This window comes from Ixodes scapularis, unplaced genomic scaffold (genome assembly GCF_016920785.2).
Source record: "Ixodes scapularis isolate PalLabHiFi unplaced genomic scaffold, ASM1692078v2 PGA_scaffold5__190_contigs__length_132052651, whole genome shotgun sequence".
Lineage (NCBI taxonomy): Eukaryota > Metazoa > Arthropoda > Arachnida > Ixodida > Ixodidae > Ixodes > Ixodes scapularis.
In genome coordinates, this window is record NW_024609880.1 from 50709376 (window position 1) to 50733324 (window position 23949).

The following is a 23949-nucleotide window of genomic DNA, read 5'->3' on the forward strand; positions in this document are numbered from 1 at the left end:
ACCCAAACCAACAATAACAGCATATATTATAAAACAGCAATGTAGCAAAACATGTTTGGTGTGGCCTGATTTCACCTGGCAAACAGTTGACAAACTCTCCCTCCAGACACAAAAGAGTGCTATGCCCCATGCCAAGCACATTTTGCTTGCATTATTTTCAGTAATGTTCTAACAAAAGGGCTCGCATATACCATGTTTGAAATAAGAGGGAAGAGGTGCAAGCGCATTTCATCTCAGAACAGCTTGCAGTAAAGCCCATCTTACTTGCATACGAAGAAACCAGTTGATGCTTTCTGCAGATGATTATTTACCTCGTAAACAACCTTCTATATGCAAATCGGCACACCTCAGTGTCGGTAATGAGCAGATGCAAACCCTTGTTCCTGGGAGTGTATAAAGAGCACCCAACAACACAGATCCGTACATGCATATTTTTCACAAATACTTTAAAGTCTCTGTACTTCATATAAACATTCACTACTTGCAAACTCAAGAAATTTCCTAGGCTGTATACTTTCCGGTTTTAACCGATAAACATCCGCCGGTGTTGGATATACAAAATCTGCTAAAACTGAAAAAGTTTTTTTTTTTTTTCATATTTTTGAGCAAGCGCTGGTTTTTTTCACCAAAAAGTCCTGCATACTTTCCAGTTTTAACCAAACATCAATAAACATTTGTGGTGACAGAGATAAAAATTGTTAAAAAAAAAACACTGGTTTCTAATTTTTTTTTTCTTTTTTTTTCTAGCAACGTGTTTTTTAATAGAAAGCAAACTTCTGTCAAACATTATCTTACCCGGAATCATGCACTTTGACTGTCTTTCTTTTGTGACCTACAGGGTCTTGGAGGACAGTAGCTTTGTTCCACTGTTCTCCAAAATCAGTGGGCCTCCTGGGCCGCTGAGCTAGATCACTATCAGTGGCCGGAGAGGCCACTCTTAGCTGCCTGCAGTACCGTCCCAAACCTCGTTGGACGTTTTGGGGCTTCCCGTGTCCAGCGCAAATGTTGAGCGGGCGTTCTTGAAATTGCACGTCGTTAACAGGAGGGAGCGAGTGTAAGTGGCAGACACGAGCCCAGGAATGTATGCATTCATATACTACAATAATCAAGCGTGAAAGAGATTTTCTAAAAGATATAAATAAAATTTGGTCACTTTCTTCTTCAGAGGTAGTTTACATTCGCAACTCTTTTTCCCCCGATAATCACAGTTTTTAGTGTGTGCATGATAGAATGCACCGAAAACCATCGGTATTGGTGAATAAACACTGATTACACCACAACAGCCGCCGATTTTTGTCATAAATAAACACCGAAAAGTATATACCCTACTTGCAGCCGAATTGTCGCAGCAGAACAGAGAGGCAGACGTTTAACACAACATATTGTCCGCTTCACTACGGAAACTTGTAAATTATTCATAACGACATAACTCGATTTCTTCACTTGTTTTTTGTAACCTTATACAAGGTTAGGGTGCAAGTTAACTGGTGTAAAGTAAGCAATGCCACCAGACTATAAAAGAAATAAGGGTTAAACAGAGTTGAGATCCTAACTTTCCGAAGGTGTGTTTCTGGCATCCGAGAGTTGTCGAGCTGTTTGCCTGGTACAACCAGGTCATAAATAATGATTGGTGCAGTGTGCAATACTATAGTTACAAATAGTATGTCAGCCTCAATACGACTTTTGAGGCAGACTTGTGTACAGCTTTGATCTTCAGAATTACAAGCTTTGTCAGCAGAGCAGTGCTTTGGTTAGAGTGTGTTATCACATCTTCAACCTCTCTGTAAATGGTCACAACACTTATACTTGAGATTCCCTCAGAGACAGTGGTGTTCTGAGTGGTTATGTTGGCCTGGAATCGGGGATGGTGCTGGGATCAATCTTTTCCGGGATGGCCATGGCCATTTCAAGATACCGTCGCCCTTCGATGTAAAGCAAGCTCTCTGAAACACGAGATTGAAACGTGTTATACATAACTACGTATAAGCCTCATTTCAAGTTTCATCTTGAAATATGAAGCACCTACAGTGCCATCGGTTGATCTAACAATCCACGCGTACAGCACATGTTCGTGCAACAGAAGTGCCTATGTGGCTTTTTAACATGCTTGTACACGTCGGAAATTGCACCTTTTGAAGCTATGCAAACCCTGGTGTGGCATGAAATTCGCTACATATACGCACATGTTTATGATCGCTCATGCCATGTAAACAAGAATGGCTCAACGTAAATTATTGTCGTTTTCTTTTCAACGAGTCAGGCCTGGACTACACCAAGTCTGCAAGTTCAGTGTCCAAACCTGGACTATACTGCCTAAGCCTGAACAACGAAATCAGAGTTGTTCAGAAATGTCTGAAATGTTCCTTCGACTGTCTAAATAAATTAACATGCTGATTTTTTTTATCATTTTCAGGGGACATTCATTTTGTGACACAAGTGTCCTATGGAGGCACTTCTTTAGGGTTCGGTAATCCTTTTAACAAACTATGGTTGTTTGACCCTAAAACAAATATGCCATGGCCAGGACTGCAGTGAAAACCTCACCCGGGTAAGATTTTGGAGTCACTCTGGGCGCAGGACCCTCGCCATCGAGCTGGAAGGTGAAGTGGAACACATTGGTGATTTCCTTCCTGCCAGTGTTTGGGTTGATCACCGTCGCATTGACGTTCAGCTGCATGAAGTTCTCCCTCGTGTACACAACCTGGGAAGAAGACGGAGAGAAGAGATGGTCGCTGCAGGCAGTCCCATCATATTTTATGCTAACAATGAAGCTGGTACTATGAAATATTTGTATTAACCATGTGCATGTTACTTTGTGAGCTTTTCATTATCGTCCAGCTCCAGCCATGCCTGTCACTGAGGCAGGAAACTGTAAAATCAGAAAATATTATAACCACTACCCAAATATAAACTTCAACTCGCTATATTTTTCCTAATATGCACATTATGCTTGTAAGCTTCCGATTGAGGAAAGTCGAGGGGAAAAACGGGTTTCTCGGATCAAGAACTTCCAAGTTCCCTTCTATCAACTTCATGATAGGTTGCAAGTGGGCACCATTCTAATCCGCCATGTTCAGAATAACCAGTCCGAAAGTATTTGGTACAAGGCATGCAGTATCGAACCCCGGGCAAAGAAGCTAGGTCCTGTTGGCTCCATTGAGCTGTGGTGACGTTAATAGGGCTCGTCAAACGCCGCTTTAGCCGCCATTGTCGGTTATATTCGGCATCCAAGTTCCTACAAAGAAGCATCCTTTCCTCTCCTTTCAAACAGTGCAGATAAGGAAAAAAAATACACTCGAACCGCAATTTTGGCGAGTGGCAGCACTTGTTTAGACAATTGTGGGTTACAGTAGACAATTGTGGGTTCCAGGCAGGGAATCTTTAAATACGACAGCATTAGCTGGTCCCATGGAGTGAGCAGAGTCGGCTTTCTTTGAATGCCCAGCCTATAGCACGGGCCCGTTGCCGTGCTGTGGCTGTGTGTGCATGCTCGAAGTTCGTGAGGCGTCAAAGCATGGTCGAAGGTAGAAAGTTTGCGCCGGGGGCGGGACAACCGAAGGGCCTCCCCGCCGTGGGACTATAGTAGGTCTTTAGTCGACTGCCTGCACGACATTGCATGTTAGGAACGTTCACCTGTGCCTCGTAGTGCAGCAAGGATCCTACTTCAACGGGCTTCCTGAACCAGATGTCGTCGGTGTGATAGGGTCTGGGACGTCTTCCGCTGCGCAAAGAAAACGGCGACGTCGCCTGGCATGCCAAAGGCAGGGCACGTTCTACTGTGCCTGCCTAAATATTGGAATCTACGTGCTACGAGCATTTTGTGTCCGCTATAATTTGCCTTTGGATGGTTGCTGCCAAAAATATTGAACTAAAGAGTTTTGAATCAAGCTGAACGGTAATTGCTTAATGCTGCTGGTTGGGCCACTTGGGGCTGAAACTTTGAGAAATGGTAGTGCTTTTGGATACAGATGAGGGGGGAGAAGAGGACAACACAATGCACTAACTTCAACTGTTTATTAATAAACAGTTATACTTAGTGCATTGTGTTGTCCTGTTCTCCCTTCTCATCCATGTCCAAAAGTGCTACTATGTTCTCAAAGTAATTGCTCAGCAAGGCAAACTAGCAGAAAGTGTAAGTTCAAAAAAACAAAACAGTAAGTGCCATTTTTTTTTTTTTTCTGATTTAAATTAAAATTTGACTTTAACTGTGAAAGAGAGTGAGCATGCAAAACTGGTGGTCTGTTTGAAGACTTTAATTGTGAAAGCGAGTGAGCATGCAAAATTGGTGGTCTGTTTGAATTTTTGGAAATACACTTAATTTTTCACTTCACTGGTTTCTGCTGAAGCACATTGTAAATATAGCTGATAACATAACCATGTCTCACCCACCAGTCAATAAAAGAGAAAATTCATCGAAATAAATTACCACTGCAAACGTGATTTATCTTGTATCGACTATGGTGTTGCTAGTAATAATTTCAGCAGGAACACAAAATTGTATTGCCATCTGTAATGATAAAAAAGAAAAAAGAAGCTAGCTCATTATTAACCAAACACACAGGTTGTGTCTGTCCCCTTCCAAGCGTTCTCAGTTTTTGTAATTATAAAATGCTTATTTCTTTTTTTTTTTTTTTTTTTTTGGCATCTTTTTTTCCGAAATTGAATTTTCCATATCTTCCCATCAACCACGTAAAACTAATAGGGCAGAAAACACCAAGCATGCACTCGCATAGAATCGGGAAGCCATTTTTTTTCCGATCGTATAGTACTCCCGTAATTAGTTGAGGAATTTACAACAACAACAAAAAAGTGAGAGCACTTGTTCAGTGTTTTGCAGCGTCACTCATTCAGTGGTCTCCCCATCCCACTCACCTCAACAGGTAGGCAGTACTCCAGGCCAGCTCATAAGCACTCCGCATCAGAAACCCTCCAAACACCTTGTTGTACAGGTTCTCAAACTGCCAAGTGTAAAAGCACCGGTCCACAATGCACTCACATCTGTTCCAATCTCGAAGGTGTATGTAAAGCGGCTTCACATTCAATCCCACCTCCAGTTAATGGTCACAGAATCTGAGAACAACACTGAATGTAGCATTGCCAAAAGGAAACAAAAGCAATCCCTCAAAAAGCTGAACACAAGCAAAGCTAAAAAAAACCTGTAAACTAAATACTGTAGGAGTATAGTATAAGCATGTCCTTGTCCATGATTAGTGCTTGGGAAATGAAACTGAAATGAACGATGGTATTTTGACAAATAAAGCTGAAAGGGAACTATGGTCAACAGAGCCACCCCCACCCGATCCTATGCCGATTTGCCCTTCACTGACCTGGAACCATTGTAATGATTAAAATAAAAATTTAACTAGAATACAATAACTAGTAACTGCTCGTTTCCCACACAGATGGAGAGTGAAAAACAGCTGTCCATGGCAGCTCCACTAGCTAGTCCAGAAAGAGACTGCAGTCTGTTACCTTCAAGACTAGATTTCTAAGAACTAGGAAGTCGATACCTCCAGCCACGCAGGAATGCTACCGTAAAATAGCCAGCAACCGCCCATTCCACTATATGTGCCCACCCCTCCATTTTGTAACATTGAGAAAATACATGGACGTACCTTTACATATTGTTGACCTAAGCAGCACCCATCCCCCAGTTTCACAGAATGCTCGGAGCTAAAATTGGGAGCCGACATGCTCGGGTGTCATTTGCCTAAATGTATTTTAAATTTCTAAATGACAGTAGTATTAGAGACTAAGGGCAGAATTCTTCCACAATATTCTGTCTCACCTAGGCACACTAGAATTCCTCAGTGATATATTAGGTTTCCTTAGCAACACTTCTGAACAATGGATGTCATTGCGAGACTGATAACATATATCCCATTAAAGCTTGGGTTTTGGCTAGTTGGTCCACATTAATTAAGAGGTTTGAAAAGCATGAACAAAATGAGGGAAAAGAAGACACTAAGACAACCGGACAGATGCTAACTGTCAACTGCTTTCATTAGAAGTCGTCATCACTTATTTACACACGCTCCTCTGCTTAACTTGCAACACAATCAATCACCACCCCTACAAATAGCCATCCAGAAACGTCACTTCTTTTTGAAGTAAATAAAGAGATGGTGCACTGACACAGTTGTCACCAGTCTTTTTCATAAAGAACGCCTCAATAATCTGTCTCTTAATTTTACCTTTTCCTTTTTTTTTTTTTAACTTCATTGATTCCAACCCAGGCTTACAACCACATTGCCTACAGTGGTCAACAAAATGCCCCCCCCCCCCCCCCCCTTTCCGCATTGTTGCACACAAAAAGATTACGTTCTCTTGCTCTACCATTAAAGCAGTGCCCAGTTTGCCTTATGTAAACTTTTCCGCAGCTAAGTGGTATCTCGTATACGACATTCGTGACACATTTAGTATACTGCACAGCGCGTTTCTTAGAACAAAGCACATTTTTCTGCCTTGTTTTAAAGTTTTCAAGGGGTCGAGAAAACAATGTTAACATCATATGTACCGGCCATCTTTTTTAATATTATGCGATACTTTGTGCCAGTACGGACTTACGCATACTTGTCTTTTATTTTCCTTTGTCTGGTTGCACATCTGTTGGAGAGAGAGGTCATTTATTTGTTTTATATCTATATCTCTCTATTTACTTAAAAAAGAAGCAACGTTTCTGGATGGATGGGGGATCGGTGGCCGAGTGGGCTAAAGCGCACACCCAGCTCGACGCGCGTGGGGCGAAAGCTCGCGCTGCAGAACCCAGGAATCCTGGGTTCGAGCCCCACCCCTGCCCGTTTCGATCTGGATGAGCATCGTACCGGCGTGCGGTCGTGTATCACTACTGCGTGGTGCACGTTAAAGACCCCAGGCTAGCGGTTGTACCGCAGTGGCTAAATTGCTCATCTACACCTGAGACACCAGATGCCCACTGAGGCAGACTAACTTCCGGCTGTATAAACATACACACAACAATTTGCTTTTGCTAGATGGCCGTTTGTAGGAGTGGCAATTGGGACAGGCAGATTAGTGTGTATGTGATGATGTGATGATGACCTCTAATAAAATTTGTTGAGAGCATACTTGGGTAGTAGTTCAATTACAATAATTTAATTACTGTAGTTTAATTACTTTCTTTTTAATTGTAATTAATTACTTTTGGCTAAAAGAAATTGTAATTTAATTGCTTCCTAGCATCAGTAACTGAAAGATTTCAGGCACAATTGCAATTACTTTTGCAAGACTGCGCTGCCAAGGGAACCTCTCTGAAAGCCTCAGCGCTCGCACAAGCGGCCTAGCATTCGGTGACAGTTGCACACATAGACACGCACTCACACGGACGGCCAACGAAAATAGTGTCACATTGTTTGTTGTTTCGTTGCTTACACTGCGGGCTCAGAAACAACCCTTTTTGGAGCCTACCTTAACGGTGCCGTGTGGCACCGTCTGCAGTGCGAACAAAAAACAATAGCGTAAACATGCCAAAATATTGAAAGAAACAAAATTGAGCTTCAGCTTTCAGCCGAGGTTGGGGATTTGAATTGTTTATGAAGTTATTTTTTTTTTTTTACACTTCCTTATTTCCCTTTTCCAGTACTGTTGCATATTTGTTTCTTTACATATTGTATTATTTTCAAGTTCATTTCCTGTTGTTTTTACTTTGGATATTATTTGCATAAGCATTTTGGAGACTGACCTGACACTTGTGAATATTGTCCCCAATGATTCAGGTGCCCCGATTGGGTTCTTATATATTTCCGAGCCATTCTAATTTCAACTCAATGTAAATCATTTACGATAACATGAAACGTTTGTATGTGAATGTGGTCGTTTTAGCACATGTGGATTGTAGTTATATATTAACACTATTAAGATATTCAGATATGACTAATTGTCTCATTTTTATTTGCCTGGCTAACAAAAGTGTGTCAACCCAATTTTACTTTAGCGATTTGCCGTCCTCGAGTGTATGAGCTAATTTATTATTATTTATTGAAGATATAAAAACGCATGACTTCATTACCCCAAACTGTCAAGTTCTACCATTAATTTAACAAAATTCACAGAAGTAAGTACAATACGGGACATTTATACAGCAATGCTTAGGTTTCCTCAAACGTTGGGGCAAGGAATGAACAAATGCATTGCATTCCAAACAACTTGTTTAAAGTTACATGGCCCAAGTCGGGTCACTCTCAGAAATAAGCAATTGTAAAATAGATGTATTACTTTTTAAAGGCAATTTGTAACTGTAATTAATTACTTTTTATGTAGTAGTAATTGTAATTTTAGTTATACTTTTGAAGCAAAGTAATTGTAATTAAATTACATTTTGAAAGTAATTTACCCAAGTAGGGTTGAGAGTTAGCGCCTGTCCTGTTGTCTTCGCGTCTTCTTGGTCCTTGTTTTGTTCTTGCTTCTTAAACCTTTTAAATTAATATATCCCAGATGATAACGTCCCGTCGAACTTCGAACAGGACATTTCCATGCCGCAAGAGATTTCAGGAATGCAAGAGCTCAGGGTGGACCTCCCAGCCATACATAGCCTTTGAACTGCATTCAGAAACTAACCCAAGAAAACTGAAAGAAATTGCAAACATTAGGTTCCAACCCCCTATGAACCACACCTCTGGTTGGCAGATGATGACGTTGGTCAGCTTGGCGTCATGCATCCAGATGGCGCCATGAGGACACTCGTCGGACTTCAGGATGTAAGTCCTGCATCCAATGCACTCGCTATGTATAATCGGACAAACCAAATGAAACTTCGTGGCGATAACAGGACTGCACCTTTACCGGTGAGAAGTAACCACAATGACAACGAGCTAACGTGCTCAACCTTCAAAGCATATGTTTCTATCAAATTCCAGAAGTGATGCCTTTGCACAAGCAAGCTTGGTTTTCGGTGAGACACAAATTGTCAGAGCTTAAAAAATGTTATTGTTGACTAGATACAAAAGCATGAGGGTGCACATGAGATTGCAAAGTTATTCGGCCTTCCTTAATAAATCTGAGCTCTTTTCAGAGATTTTGGCACTGTGTGGAGTGCTGGCTACTCCACGTTTTCTTGTTTCATTTTGTTCTGTAGCACATAAGCTTCCTAAAAGGATCATGGCCGGGGGGAAAGTTTTGGGGGTTCCAACCTTTGTGTGACTAGGGTACCAGCATTATGCTCTGTAATGTTGTTATAATAACCATAAAAACCCTAATTTAAAGGCCTTTTCAGAAACTGATTCATAGGTACAGTTCACCCAACTTTATTTTCTGGGATAGAGTTTACTGTCTTTCGTTAAAACACCAGGAAACATAGTGTTGCATTGCAGTAGTCACCTACCCAGCATCACCTTCATTCTTTTGCACTGAGCTCTTTGAAAATCAAATGTCTTGGTTGGACAGAAAACCTTAACATCTACACTCTCGGTGTTCGTAATGCATAATGTGCTCCTCAGGCATGTCGAATCCCACCTCTTCCTACTGTGGTTCCACGGGCAAGACGCTTGACCTCCTGACTTAGAAATACTCGAATGTCACCAAGGGGGGCAAGTTGCAAGCACTTACTCTGGGTCAAAGTTCTCCTGGAAGAGCTTGTGGAGCAGCATCCTCTCTTCCCTGTTTGGGGGCACCTTGAGAATGCTCTGCTCTTGAAACGCCTTCCTCCTCTGGACGCTCGCTTTGAGTCAAGCAGGACACATACCAGTTTCAGGTGACGAGTTTTAGCAACCAACAAGCATGAAAAAAAAATTATTTTAACAACTTGAAAAAATTACAAGTACCATAAAATAAATTTTCCACAAAAACTTTTTTTTTTAGATTATTTACAGCCCTAGACTTGTTTTAATTTAAGGCTTCCAAACGTGCGTGCCGAAAATGCATACATAATGTCACCACATGCACATGCCAAGGGCAGCGTTTTCATTGGATACCTCTCTTCACCTTTCCAGCGCTCCTCCTTCCCACTTTTCTCTCTCGCACATGATTTCACTACGGGGAGAAGAGGATGAGAACGCTGCCCTTGGCGTGTACATCTGGTGACGGGGAGGTGACGTTTTGTACCCATTTTCGGCATGTGCACTTGGAAGCTCTAAACTAAAACAAGTCTAGTGCTGTAAATAATTTACAAAAAAAAACATTTTTTTTTAGAAATTTTCTTTTGCAATTTTTGTCATTTTCGCAGACTGGTAAAAAAAACTTTCTTTAGAGTGTTTTTTAAGGGGGTAACTCTATACCACTGTGTATGTTTCTTAAAGTTGAACATTAGCTGTAGTAGACACTTAATTTTGGATTGCCTTTCATAATCTACTATCAGTTTTTTTACTGCTGCAACTATGATTCAAAGACGAGTCTTCTTGAAACCGGAACCCGAGCTGGCACAATTAATAACACTGATTCTGCGACTTCTCTCCCACCGGGCATAAGAGAAGAAAAGCGAAGATCACAAAACAAAAACTGGGAGTACCTTGCGAGTGGATCATTAAAGGGTCTTAACGTAGTGTTATCATTACTGCTATGGCAAAACTGGGCCAGGCACATAGTGCAAAAGAAAATGTACAAGCCAGCTATTATGTTACTGCCGCTGGGAAAGAAATCATAAAAGAAGAAAATGGTTAGACGAGACGCCTTCTTTGTGTTAATTTTCTGGCTCAATTTCGGCATGACAGTGATGATAACGGTGTGAAGGTAAAGCTGCACTAAAGCGCGAAACAGATGTACGACGAAACCTTCCGATCCGACATGCGGACTGCCGGAATGACCTTGGGGGGGAGAGGGTTTTCGTAGCATCGGAGCAACACCTCCTAGAGAAGAAGGCCAGAGCGCTCTGAGAGGTAACGTCACAATGGCGGAGGAAGGAAGTCCATGGCGCAACTACGTGAGAATACGCTATCGACGTGAAAACAATGTCCCTTGACAAGCGGCGCAGTGGTGTTCGTTCATGCGCGTTTATCCGACATTAATATCCGTTTTAAAGGCGCAGTCTTGTACAATTTATTATATATATAATATAAACGTATTATATAACGCGCTACCAAGGTTGAGAGTACCAAAATTATATTTATGAGTATTCCCGTAACCGCGGGACTACGTGCAGTTCCGCAGCACCCCACACTTTTCGAAAGGACCGGCTGCGATGCTGCTGATGCCACATGGCTCCGATTCTGGTAAATTTATGTTGTGTTGGAGCTGCTGACTGTCTGAAAAGGAACGCTGAGACATCTCAGAAGGGAAGCAAACCGAAAAGAAATCCAGTCGTTGTCGCAGGGAGCGCACACCAGCAAGAGATGGGTCGACAACGTTAAGCCTTTCGTCGCCGCTGCTCTCGTGTGTGGTACTTTTGAGACTTGTTTCCCGTCGTATTTCTGTCATCACCGTAGTCTCGGGTAGTTTTTTTTTTGTGTTCGCTTGATACTATGGCATTTACGTGCATTCGTGAAACAAGTCCTGCTACGGTTTGAGTGACGTGTGACAACTAGCCAACGAAGGCTCTGGTCGACTAATCGATAGACCTCCCTCTCGACAAAGAGAGGCTTCTTGGAGTTCGTGTTCAAATGTGTTCGTCACGGATATTGTGGGACGTATGGATACGATCGACAGGTGAGAAACAACTTATTTACGGGCTTTCTTGTTCATGTAGGACGCAAGTAAGATGCTGCAATCGTTTTTTTTTTTTAATCGCATGATAAATTGCAATTTTGTTCCTTGTCATTATTCGTATGCAGTTGCGTCGACATTTGTAAATATGCGCGCTAATCTAGTTTTCACTGGAAGATGAAAATCAAGTTTGTGTGATTATTGAAAGTGAGTTGTTTGTGGTTCTGTGTTTATTTATACTAAAGTTATTTTATTGCCTTTTCCGCATTTATACTAGAATCTTAACTGTATTAAGGTGATAGTATTATTATATACAAAATAAGTTATGTTTTGTTCTAAGGCAGCTCGAGCCCATAGGGAGAAGTAAATTAGTAAACTAAGTAGTAAGTTTAGTACCCCTGCCACAGGGAAACGTTAATATATTTTCATTCAGTGATATAGGATTTAATCAGCTCGCGGTCTTGAGTGATTATACGAGCGCCGCAAGCGGATTTGTCGACCCTATAACGTCATTCGATCGAAATTACATTAATTTTGCCATGTGGCCGGGGTATGATGCAAGAATTCAGTGACTGCACGCGATAACGTCGCTCACATGATCGTGAGAAACGCTTGTCTTGCCTTGTCCGCGTTGACTATGTCTACCTGATTTTTAACTGTTCTGTTTTGCTGTTTCAAAATCACTGCGTGTCTCGCCATTTTGTCAAAGTATTTCTGTATAAAATATGCATTCCTACAACAATAATTGCATGACTCAATGTTTTCGACTTAAAACAATCACATTTTTCGATAGACGTCTTGTACGCATACCTCGTGCCATTTCGTACCGATTATTTAGCGGTGTAATATTTTGCTCGAGTAATAAAATGTTTTCTAGACCCGTTGCTATCTGCAGCTTTCATTTTAGCTAATATGACACGCGTATGTGACTAAAACGCGTTACGACGGTCTATCTACGCGCGTTGCATTCGCTTCGACGCGCGCCCCCGATGGCCTTCCTTTGCGACGTCACGAGAAGAGCACTACGGCCTTGTCTTCTAGGAGGTGTTGATCGGAGAGCGTTGAAAACCCTCGCCTCCGACCGTCGTATTGCGCGGTTGGACGTCGGATCGGACGGTTTCGTCGTACATGTGTTTCGCGCTTAAAACTCGGTTATCGCCTCTGAATGGCCCTTGTACCACCAGTGTGTCATAACAACAAAGAACTTCAGCTATGCAGTTTTGGCTCACATGAGAAACTTACACAAACCATTATGCAATGTCACGCTACTTGTATCCAGAAACAAAATATAAGACTCAAGCTTCTCAGCTTGATTTCAAAGAGAATGCTGCAACACTCCGCCCCGACCTTTGCCATCTTCGCTCAGGTGTCACGAGCTTGAACATGTAGAAAAACCGGGATGCAAAGAGAGAAAAGACAGACACAAAATAGCGATGAGGACACAAGAAGAGATGCAGACTGGACAAGGTGTCCTCGTTCGACTGCATATCCTCTTGCGTCCTCATTGTTTTCGGCGTCTAACTTTAAGAATGAGCAACCAACTAGCCCAACTCGCCGACAAAATAGCACTTTGTTTCCGACGCTTGTAACATGTGTTTGTAACAGCAATAACAAACCTACCTTCCCCCCTCTGAAAAATGGCCTCTTCCTCGGCATTGCTGGGCACCAGTTTGTTGACAACTGCTGCCCTGTTGCAAACAATAAAAGCCCAAGTGTGATTAGTACCATGCTCGGCTTTACTGCCAAGCTATGTCATAACGTCGTTGAAGCTCTTACTCTTTTGACGAGGCCTTCTTTGCAACCATGACAAACTTTGCCGTCAGCATCTTTGGAGTCTCGTCTGGAGCCAACTGTGACATTGTGAGTGCGCAAACAATGTCAGTGTTATCCTCACATCGCAGAACACCACAGAACCTAACATCCTTTTTACTATTTCCGTCTTGCTAGCATTTTATTAAAGAAATCTACTATAATCTTGGGCTTCCTGACTTGCAATTTAAAAAAAAAGTTTTAAACTTTTCTCTTTTTCATAAAATTTTCCCCTATAACCGAATATTTATTTATTTATTTCAATAACCTTAAAGCACCCGTGAGGGCGTTATACAGTCTACGCTCATTACAACAGACCTGGTTACAACAGACATTTGGACATAACATACCGATTTGTGAAGTTAAGTTGGTTTTCCTCTACAATCTATTGACTTAACTTCATATCTGCATACAACATACCCCTCTTACAACAGACCAAAATCTTGGTCAAAATCAAGGTCTGTTATAACGAGCTTAGACTGTAGTGGGGGAGGGGCAAATACAAAGAACTTGATGCCAAAAAAACACTTAGCGGTTTAGACAATCATAACTCAAAAAGATGCCTTACCTGCAGCAAATTACATGCAAATAGAGAAAAAAACTAAAACCCAAACCAGCATAAAGCTATATACATTCGTAAACGTATACAGACAAAGTGGAAGTGCATAGAAAGAATAAGCATTAAGAATCTGACAATGCATGAAAAAATTGAGAGTTTACATTTGTTGAGACTATCTCTTTAGGTAGCTTTTTCCAGTTGAGTATAGTGCAAGGGAAAAATGACTATTTGTAAATGCCTGTTTTGCATGTGAAAGGCCTCATTTTTTCCTATGATCCAATCCCTGAGCGATGAAGTGAGGTGGAAGTAAATATTTTTTTTTTGTCGATTCCACACTGATAATATGCTGTGGAGGGGTATGAGGTGGAAGCATTGACGACAATTCTGTAGAGGCTGCCACTTGAGCTCGCGTTTCAGGGCAATTACACTTTGATCAACTGGCTGAAACCCCCTTCCCCCTTTCATCCCCTCCACTGAAGATGCCTCATCCTTCAAGACAGCCATAACCAAACACTTTTCTAATCCTGCACTTTGTTAATTTTTTGTTTTTGTTATTTTACATTTTTATGTATTTAATTACACCTTGTACCCACACCCTCTGTGACGCCCCCTGGGCCCTGAGGGTATAAAAATAAATAAATAAAGATAACGCATTAAAAGAAAAGGTAGTACAAAGCACCACCACTGATCGTGTCTAATTCTGCATCCTTGTTTTACTACATATTGCACCTAACAACACGATGCAGTACAATTTAAAATACCTTTCAGTCTATAATGCTGACACCTACTCACGCTGTGTAACACAAAGCGAACATATTGGTTAAGGGAACGAAGGGCCTAGCATACGTTATGACAAACCTACAAAAGTGCATTACACAGTGCATAAAAATCCTAATGCAGAGGTATTGTGACGGAGTGTATTACCGACTCATTCGGTGCTGTGCGTGCAGGCACGTAAGTGTGTGTGTGTCCCACCGTGGCGTTCGCGCCAGATTAAAAAGAATCCTCGCCTTGCGGCCAGGGGAAGAAAAGAGGACAAAGAGGAGAAAACAGCAAAAAGGGGCGGTTAGCCATCGCAAGCCTTCGGACGGAGAACGTCGTAGCAGTTGTCTGTGTCGCGAACTCAAGCCAAGTTTAGATAAAGTTATATGTGCCGGAACTAGTGCTGGGTACTGTCTCTCCTCAACGTCGGGCCCCGACGACGGTGTGTGTGCAGCTCCTAACCAGTCTTCACAGTATTAACCACCTATACAACTCCTCCTCCACTCCCTGCCCAGTCAAAATGCTCATAATAAATCCATACCTGTAAAATGTCTTTTTCCAAATAAGCACAAGTGAAGCATAACTCTGCCAAGCCTATTTGTGGCCATTTAAAAAAAAAAAAAATGGGGGGTGGGGAAACAGGGAGAGTATGGAGCGCCGCTCACCAGAAGCACCTCCATGGTGGACTCGAGGGAGGTCCTGCCCACCCAGGAGATGTGTCCCCGCAGCTTGATGTCAAAGTGGGTGGGGAACTCGATGCTCTCACTGTGGATGTTGTCCACCAGGGCCGTCACCACATTCACGGGCATGGGCACCCCGAAGCTCATGCCCGGGTACTGCAGGTGCCGGTAGCAGAGCCAGACTGCAATGGGCGTGTAGGAGACAGGTTTATAAATGCTGGACGCTTCCAAAAGACTGCGGAAGAGACTAGACAGAGGAAGATAGGGAGCGGAAACGAGCACCGACCCTGGCAACGTGAAACGGTGTGCGCTGGCCACTGGCTGCGACCACACATTACATTTCTTGTTGCATGTAAAATATAACACCACTATTGCTTGCCCCAAACTGCAAGCCTGAAGTAAGCAGTAGTAAGTCAGTGTGGTGAGTACAAAAAAAAAGAAAGCAACAGAAATAGACGGCCAAAAATGACCTAACAGAAGCGTGTACCGACATCTTTAAGTGCCACACAGAAAAACAACCTGCGGGCAGCACTGTGCCATTTCTGGAGCACTCCACTAATTTGCATGGCGTGCAGAGGGGGGGGGGCCCAAACATGCCATGGACCCCCTTAATGACTCCGGTGGAGTGCATATTCAGTAAGGCTCAATTTTTTTTTTGTGTTGCCCAACAAAACTAGAATTCTACTGAATTTGTGCTCTCCAGAGTCATCACGGGGGGCCATAACATGCTTGGCCCCCTCCCTGCTGCGCACGCCTATGACTGTGTAGGACATGGCAGATCATAATGTAGAGCTTACTGAATGATTACCTACTTGTAGCCAGACAGTGATTAGCCACTGGCTGACCACTGGCTAACCACTGGCTATTAGCTTCAGAGTAGCGATGTGGGCGAGTTGGTTCATGCTTAGAAATAATGGAAACAGCGCGCAAACGACAAGGACGGGAGGACGGTCCTGTGTACTCCTTTTCCTCCCGTCCTTGTCGTTTGCGCGCTGTTTCCATTATTTCTATTGGCTTCAAATGACCGAAAACCCGTATTGCTGTTATACCAAACTTTGTTTCCATTCCTTTGGCCAAAATACCAGTTTTACAAAACAACATGGTCTTTTCTCCACTTCCTGCGAATCATAGTACAATGCTGTGGCACACTAGCATAATAAACTAGGCTCTCAGGCAACACAAAACCATCTAAACAGTCACGATTACCACGGAACATTGGGGGCAGTAAAGAGACTGTAAGAACAGTATTGTGGCTCCTACAGAAACAAATCAGTTCCTGCCGAAAAGAGGATAACAGCCAACATGCATTACCCAAAAGAATTAGAAGGAGTACCTGCAAACACGTCCATGTCTTCGAGGATGCGGCCAAAGCGAACAATGCCACTCGCCGAGATGTGGCTCTTCTGTACCTGAAGCGACGTGGCCAACGGGATGATGCACTCGTCGTAGCTGTCTCGCATTGACCTTGGCGGTAGCTCGTCTTGTGACGTCGGAAGCTTGGGCAGTGAACCCGACCTGAGCACAGGCAAAGACGAGGCGTCATTATGCGCCCGTAAGTTGTGGGTTTTCTACACTCCGTTTCACCTTACAATGGACTGCGGCAAATGCTACGAGCCATCCCAACCAATCCAGAACTTGATCGCATCGCATAACTATGAGCTCCGAGCGTCGCTGTGCACCCCCAAAGGTGGCGTGACACTTGCGGGGCATTGGATTGGCTTCAATGGCTCGTAGCGTCCTCTGCGGTTCATCGTAAGGTGGACCGTGGAGTGTATAGCTGGGCAGAAACTTGTTCCTAAATATTTTGGATGATACTATACTTAGTCACACCATATGACAAACTACAGCCAAGGCCATGGGCCGCCCTGACCAATATCGGGCCAACTAGAGACCACACAGCACATAGCTCGAACGTGCATATCAGTGCACCGAGGCGCACACTCTGAAACAAAATTTGGAGCAACGTTCCTTGTGGCTGCTAACTAACTTGCGATTGGACCTGGCGGCACATAGCTCTAGCTGTAGTCCACCCATCGTGGGGCGGCACAGAACCTAACTAGGTCGCAAAATTTTCTGTTTTATATGAAGAAGTACCTACCACTATTGATAACTAGTTTAAGCTAGAAATGTCAATCATCCAACATGCTACCTTTTGCCCAACGATAGCGCTTGACCAAACTTGCGTGATTTTATTGCAAATTATCAAGCATGTTTCCAACATCACAATAATTGCCCACGTGATACATTATGGGTAAAAAAAGCAAAGGACATATCAAGAACCCATCCCAGGCGCACGCCTTGCTAACCAAGATGCTCCTTCGTGTCAGCCGCTTCTCCAAGCATGCCGAGGCAAAGCAATGAAGCTTGGCACATAAGCACTGGTGCCAAGCAGCAAAGCCCGCCCTAACTTGCACCCCTTCCAGATTTTTGCTCTCTGACTTGGCAAGTGCCCACCACCAGGTTTTCAACATTATCTCTGACTTTCTCTCTCTGTGTTTTACTGAGCAAGAAAGTGACTTCTTGCTCGGTATATTATGGTAGGTGTTATAACTACAGATATAGTTACTGGCTGCAATGAACAAGCAATCAAAATAAGTCAGTTCAACATAAAATTGTAGAGCCCTTCCACTTCACGTGAAGATGGAGGACCAGCGAAGCTGTTATTTTTACGACGTCTAGGGCGATGCCTAGAGGACATCTAGGACGACCTTGAGGACAACCTCAAGGACAATCTCAAGGACACCTTCTAGGACGACCTCAAGGACAACTACTCGGACGACCTAGAGGACGACGTCTAGGTAGACTTCTAGGACGACCTCGAAAACAATGTCTAGACGACGACCTCTCAGACGACCTCAAGGACTTCTAAGACGACCTCAAGAATGACTTCTAAGGAGACCTCGAGGACGACGCCTAGAGAACGACCTCTCGGACGACCTCAAGGATGACTTCTAGGACGACCTCGAGGACGATGCCTAGAGATGATAACAAGGGATCAGGACCTCACTATCTAATAATGGCAAGGAAGGCTGACTCACGCTGGTTGCCCCCTCTTTTTATTTTTATTTATACTTGCCACGACCAATGGGGACTTTTCTCTCAACATCTGCGGACGCATAACAGCTATGCTGTAAAAACAAATGCACCACCCAGCTGCACCTTTGCGTTAAATTACAGTGTCAGAGCATGTAGAACTCAACTTTGTGGCTCAATTAAAATAGGTTAGATCCACCCAGCTCTCACTGTAGATTTAGATTAGAAACAGTTTCCATAGAGCCTGAAAGGCTCTGTTCCACACCCTTCCTCACTCGGGTGAGCACTTCTAGCGTGTATCAGACTTCGCATCTACTCCATCCTTACGTGCCACACTAGTAGGAGCAAAAATGTAATGTTTACGTGCCTGGGTAACTTCTTGCTGAAACAGAACAAGCGGTTATCGTTTTCAGCATCTTAACCTCGAATCATTCTGCGCAAAGCGATGCAGCTCGTGAAATAGTTAAAAAGCTCCGTTGGAGGTGTACTCACGCAAATGCGGGGTGGTCACCAGTGTATCCAACGTGGCTTTTAAGGGCATCGAGAACTGAATGGAGAGGAGAAAACAAAAAACACTCCTCATCGTCACATGTCTTTGTTGCTTTTGTCTTTGTTGCTTTACAGAGTGTTTTAGAATGCTGGTCAAATCGCTCCCGCGAAAAGTATACATCACACAGGAAAAAGGTTTATGTCATAGTGGTCTCTGCCAACGGGTCTATTATTTAACAAAATAAATAAAGTTCAGTATAATTAGGGTTACAACTACTTTCGAGTAATCAGCTTTTTAATTTGTAAATTTAAAGGCATGGTTGTGATTAGAAACTTTGCCGGTATCGTCAAAAACTGCGAAATCAGTGGCACCTTAAAGAAATGTAAGGCACGCACCACATTTATGAAATTCAGAGGAAAAAAAAAAAACCACTAAATTTGGACGCATTTCTGAGTTTCAGTTTACAATCGGAGCTCATCTCCATGTCAGCGGTCCTGTCCCCCATGAACAAGCGCGCAGCCACGCATCGCCTTCCTCGTAGGAGAGAGAAAAGTATGGCGCGAGCCGGCGGTTTGAAATGACACACTGTTCGAATGACATTGTCAGAATAAGTTTTGGTCCTTGGTTTTCATTTCAATCGTGCAAAGAATGCAAGGCGACGCACGGTAGTTGCGCGCTTAGGCCGCAGGGGAGCGGAACCACTGATTCAGAGACGAATTTTTGGTAAACGGCACTAATGCGGAGCACAGGTTCGTCTGCTTCTCTTGGGGGGGGGGTAGTGGTGACAACAAAACGCCGAGCTCTGATTGGATCTGATTGAACGATAGTGGGTAAACCTCAAGGCAGCTTGCTTGAGGTCTACCCACTATCCTACAATCAAAGTCAATCTGAACTCGGTGCCGTTCTGACGTCACTGGAACCCCTGCGCAAAAAGCAGACGACCTGCTCGCCGCATAGTCACTGAAAAGATGAAAACGGCAGGAAGGACTTCAGTTGTCCTACCCCCAGCAATGCAAGCTTCCCACCTTTGACAACACTTCGGTGGCTCGTTCACCTCCAGCATGCACGCACAGCCAAAGCATGATGGAAAGCATGGAGCGCATGATGAAAGGCATGGAGCGCATGCCGGACGTTGGAAAGACAACTTCCTGCCGTTCTCACTCTGTCGGCGACCACAGTAGTTTTTGATTATGCTCAGAAAATTTCTAATTGAAACCATGTCTACAAATTTACTAATTAAAAAGTTAATTACTCGAAAGCATGAACAGATAGCCTATAAGCTATTATTATAAAGTAGCTAAGGCTTTGGTTTTTGCATGGAGTCATAGTTGTCATGGTCATAAAGCATTCACACCTTGACTACAAGCAGCAATGTCAGAGCAATTAATGCTCAATTAAGGAGGGTTGGCTAAATCTAGAAAGATGCTGACCCCCATAACTTTCTCCGTTTTGACTGAAGGAATATATTGCTATACAAAATACTTGTGCCAAAAAATACGAATATGGCAAAAAAAAAATTTTTTTTTAGGTCACTTTTTTTAGGTTGAATTGGAATATGCGAGTTGAGTTTAACCAACCTCCCCGGTCCCTTCGGCCTTCTGAAATTTGCTCCGTTTCCCCACTCAACAACGTGCTGGGCGAGACGTAAAGGTTATTAATACCCTACGCTCGTGCCGATCGGGCCCTTTGTATTTCCTCGCCTTATTCGGGATGCCAAGCTCACCTTCGCCGGTTGTTTTTGGACGAACGACTTCATGGCAAGTGATGATGTTCCTTCGTAGCCCTGTGCCAAAGCTGTTTTTGTAGCCTGTACGCTGCAGCAGGACGGCGAGTGCCCTATATCGACAAAGCACGAAGTTAGAAACCACAACACCGACGCTACTCATATGGGCGTGTCAGATAGAAGCTCTCCATCGGCGCACTCCACGCTTACATTTTTCATGGCTATTGAGCGATGTCTTACCTGTTTAAGGCCATTTCGATGGTCCCGCACCGTCCGCACGAATATTAATTAAATATTAAATGCTTCTTCTGTCTTTGGTGTCTTCCGAACATGCATTTAGCACGCAGTAGACAACGTTCACGAGCCTCCCTCGTGAATACCAGGGCGGAGAGAACAAATGGCTGACAATACCAAAAGTGTACTATCTTCGTCGTTTTCTGAGATACAGAGTAAGTAATTGACCGTTTATCTTATTCCCATTATCAAAGAGCCGAGTGCGGCAGTAAAAGCACGCAAATTAGCGCAAACTGCGCAAACCACTGTGGCGCAAACAGTCGTAAATTAATTTGTGACTTGGCTAGGCTCGGCCGCAACACGACTGACTTTGTATTAACTGACTTGTCTACTGCTTGGTACCTTTATCCAGCCTTTATCAACTGCAACTTTATCGAGCTATGATATTCGTAGTGATAGATCCATTCTGAGCGTCATACAACCTAGAATTATTTTTCTTTTTCTTGTTTTGTATTTCACTTTTTTTTCGCTAAAACTTTGGCTTTTCACATTGTTTTGGTTTTGGTTTAGGAGCGCCGAATCGAGTGGTTGAACCTTTTTCTTGGGTCTTTAAATAAAGGTTTTGTTGCGAGATACGTTTGTAAAACAAAAGTACGTAGCTTTTTCGGTACTTAATACTAGAGAGTTTTAGTAGATCGTTCCGATACCTCCGATAGCCCCGATAACGATACCATGCATGCGCAAGGGAGGCGGTGGCGCAGTATCGGGTATCGCTATCGGAGTCATGGGAACGATATACTAAAACTCTCTATTGTCCTATTCAAGCAAAACTGTTATTTCGTACAAGTTTGTTAGGGAAGGATCGAGTCATTCAAGGCCTAATCACGGGTACCCATGGCTGGGGCTTCATCGTCATCGCCAAGAAAAATTGACCGCATGTACATTTACACAAACTGAGGTCGAACTTAACTGCAATTAAAGACGCCCGCTAGGCCTCTTAAAATTCAGTTCCGCTCAACTACGATTAGCAGTTACTGAACTGTACCCTAGTTACGCGCTGGAAAAGTTCTAGCTGGCGTCTCCGCTGTAGATGAGAAATTTAGACAGCACCAACGCTAGCCTGTTAACCTGAGTCCCGCAATAGTGAATAGTAGCGATACACGACCGCGCGCAGTTACGATAGATGGAAACGGGCAGGGGTGGGGATTGAACCCAGAATCCCTGGGTTCTGCAGGGCGGGCTTTCGCTCCACGTGCTCCGAGCTGCGGTGCGCTAAGACACTCGGCCACAAATACCTTAGGCCTAAGCGTCTGTACGAAATATTTTCAAGTGCAAACATTATTATTATTATTATTATTATTATTATTATTATTATTATTATTATTATTATTATTATTATTATGAAAATGCGATGCTCCAGCTTTTTTTTTTTTTTTTCTAATACTTTTCTTGATGCTACTGTGATGCTTAACGTTTCTGCTCTTAATACTTTACTCCATGTCACTTCAACTTAGGTTCTGTTCCACAAGCCCTTGATGGCTTTGACGAACCTGCATTCATTCCGACTAGTATCAAAGAGGAGCAATAAACTTTATTATTATTATTATTATTATCATCATGTTGTTGTTGTTTTGAATTTATTGTTGACGATTGGGCTAGTTGCACATGGCTACAATAATTAGCCTCACCACCTCCCCCCCCCCCTTCTCCCCCCAAATGTCGATGCCTTACACGTGTTTGTAGGAAAATGGGAGGCTTGCTCTGTATAATCCATAAAAAAGCTTTTTTTTTTTTTTTTTTGCGCCGATTTGGTCATAACAACAACAAGGAAGCTAAAGCTGATTGTCTGGGGAGCTTTAATCGAATTTCGTCATGCCGTGCCTGAATCGGGTCGCGGTTAATGCGCACGTTTATCACTCGAGGAAACCATTCTTGTCTTCCAGTGCTCGGCCTTGAACCAACCTTGGGCTTTTTCTTCTGTAGTGGATGGAGGAAGGAAGCGACCGGCGGGGAAACATGTCGGCAGTGGGGAATTGACCCATTATAACCGTAGCAATTTCGATATTCCTGGAACGCCGTCTTCTGATTGGCGTCATGTAAAGCGGCCAGGCGCTTCATGCATGAACACAGCTCATTCGTCATTGCTTTCATAACGTCAAGCAAATGATAAACGCGTAAGAAAAAAAAAAAAAAAAAAACTAACAATCCCGACTCATGGGTTAAAATGAAGATGTTATTGCTCAGTTTGCACCTCGATTATCATAAACAACGATACAAATAAAAAAAGAAGCAAGAATAAGCGAGTCCAATGCAATGGGTCTGATGTATTATTGAAGGTCTTCAGTGCTCCACTTCATGGGCGTCGGCAGGGGGGCGCAAAAGAGGCACTCCCCCCCCCCCCCCCCCCCCCCCCCGCCCCCCTTCCTACCCCAGCTCTCTCGGTCACGACGGCTCTCGGGTACGGGGGATCGAATGACGTCGCGAAATAGCTTTCTAGCAAACGGAGTAACCGAAAGCTATCCTAAAAATAAAATCCACGCACTTTTCTTTCCTTTGGATCCTTCAGCAATAAACACAAAAAGAATAAGGTCTACCCTCGGTCAGCTGCAATCAGCCGCGCCTAGCTGGCAAAAAAAAAAAAAAAAAAAAAACATGAGGAGGATCACTTTCTTCCGAGAACACCGCAGTCCTGTGTTGTGAGGAATCACAGGCATGCGGGTGAAAGTCAGTAGAATGCCCCAAAAACAGAGCGTTTTCTACACAGAGCGGGATTGTTAAGTATGTAGAAATCCTGCTTATTATTTAAGGTATCTTTTTTGTTAGAAAAGTTTATCTTTCCAAGATCACGTCAGCATTGTTTTCTTTTTTTTCTTTTTTTTTTTTTACTTTTTATGTTGGTGTCGGCGCTTTGGGGAGAGCATGTGCGGGCGCATCGCTGCTTGTGGCTTGTAACCGAGTGTGCCTGTATATAGAGGGTTTCGCCGCATAGTATCAAATTGTCGCTTTTTACCCGATGTAATAATTTAGCTGTTGGCGCCAGCTAGTCTGCAAAAAAATGCAGGGATTGACT

General features: G+C 43.2%; 1 protein-coding gene across 1 annotated transcript; it reads right to left on the reverse strand.

The window, feature by feature from the left end:
* Positions 1–7: 7 nt before the first annotated feature.
* LOC8025598 (acyl-coenzyme A thioesterase 9, mitochondrial) lies at positions 8–21256 on the reverse strand. Its single transcript, XM_029971946.4, has 13 exons — positions 20886–21256; positions 20646–20758; positions 18925–18979; positions 16733–16914; positions 15385–15581; positions 13366–13439; positions 13210–13277; positions 9562–9673; positions 8631–8721; positions 4873–4958; positions 3634–3721; positions 2545–2701; positions 8–1943 (listed from the first exon to the last, which is right to left on the reverse strand). Exons 1-13 carry the CDS (start codon positions 20897–20899, stop codon positions 1843–1845), a joined length of 1338 nt encoding a protein of 445 aa, XP_029827806.2. The 5' UTR covers positions 20900–21256; the 3' UTR covers positions 8–1842.
* Positions 21257–23949: the final 2693 nt, after the last annotated feature.

Coding starts and splice junctions, on each gene's coding strand:
- LOC8025598 (XM_029971946.4), bottom strand. Junction 15,582..16,732: donor AGACATGGACGTGTTTGCAG/GTACTCCTTCTA, acceptor CGCCCATTGCAG/TCTGGCTCTGCTACCGGCAC. Junction 8,722..9,561: donor CAGGAGAACTTTGACCCAGA/GTAAGTGCTTGC, acceptor CATTGGATGCAG/GACTTACATCCTGAAGTCCG.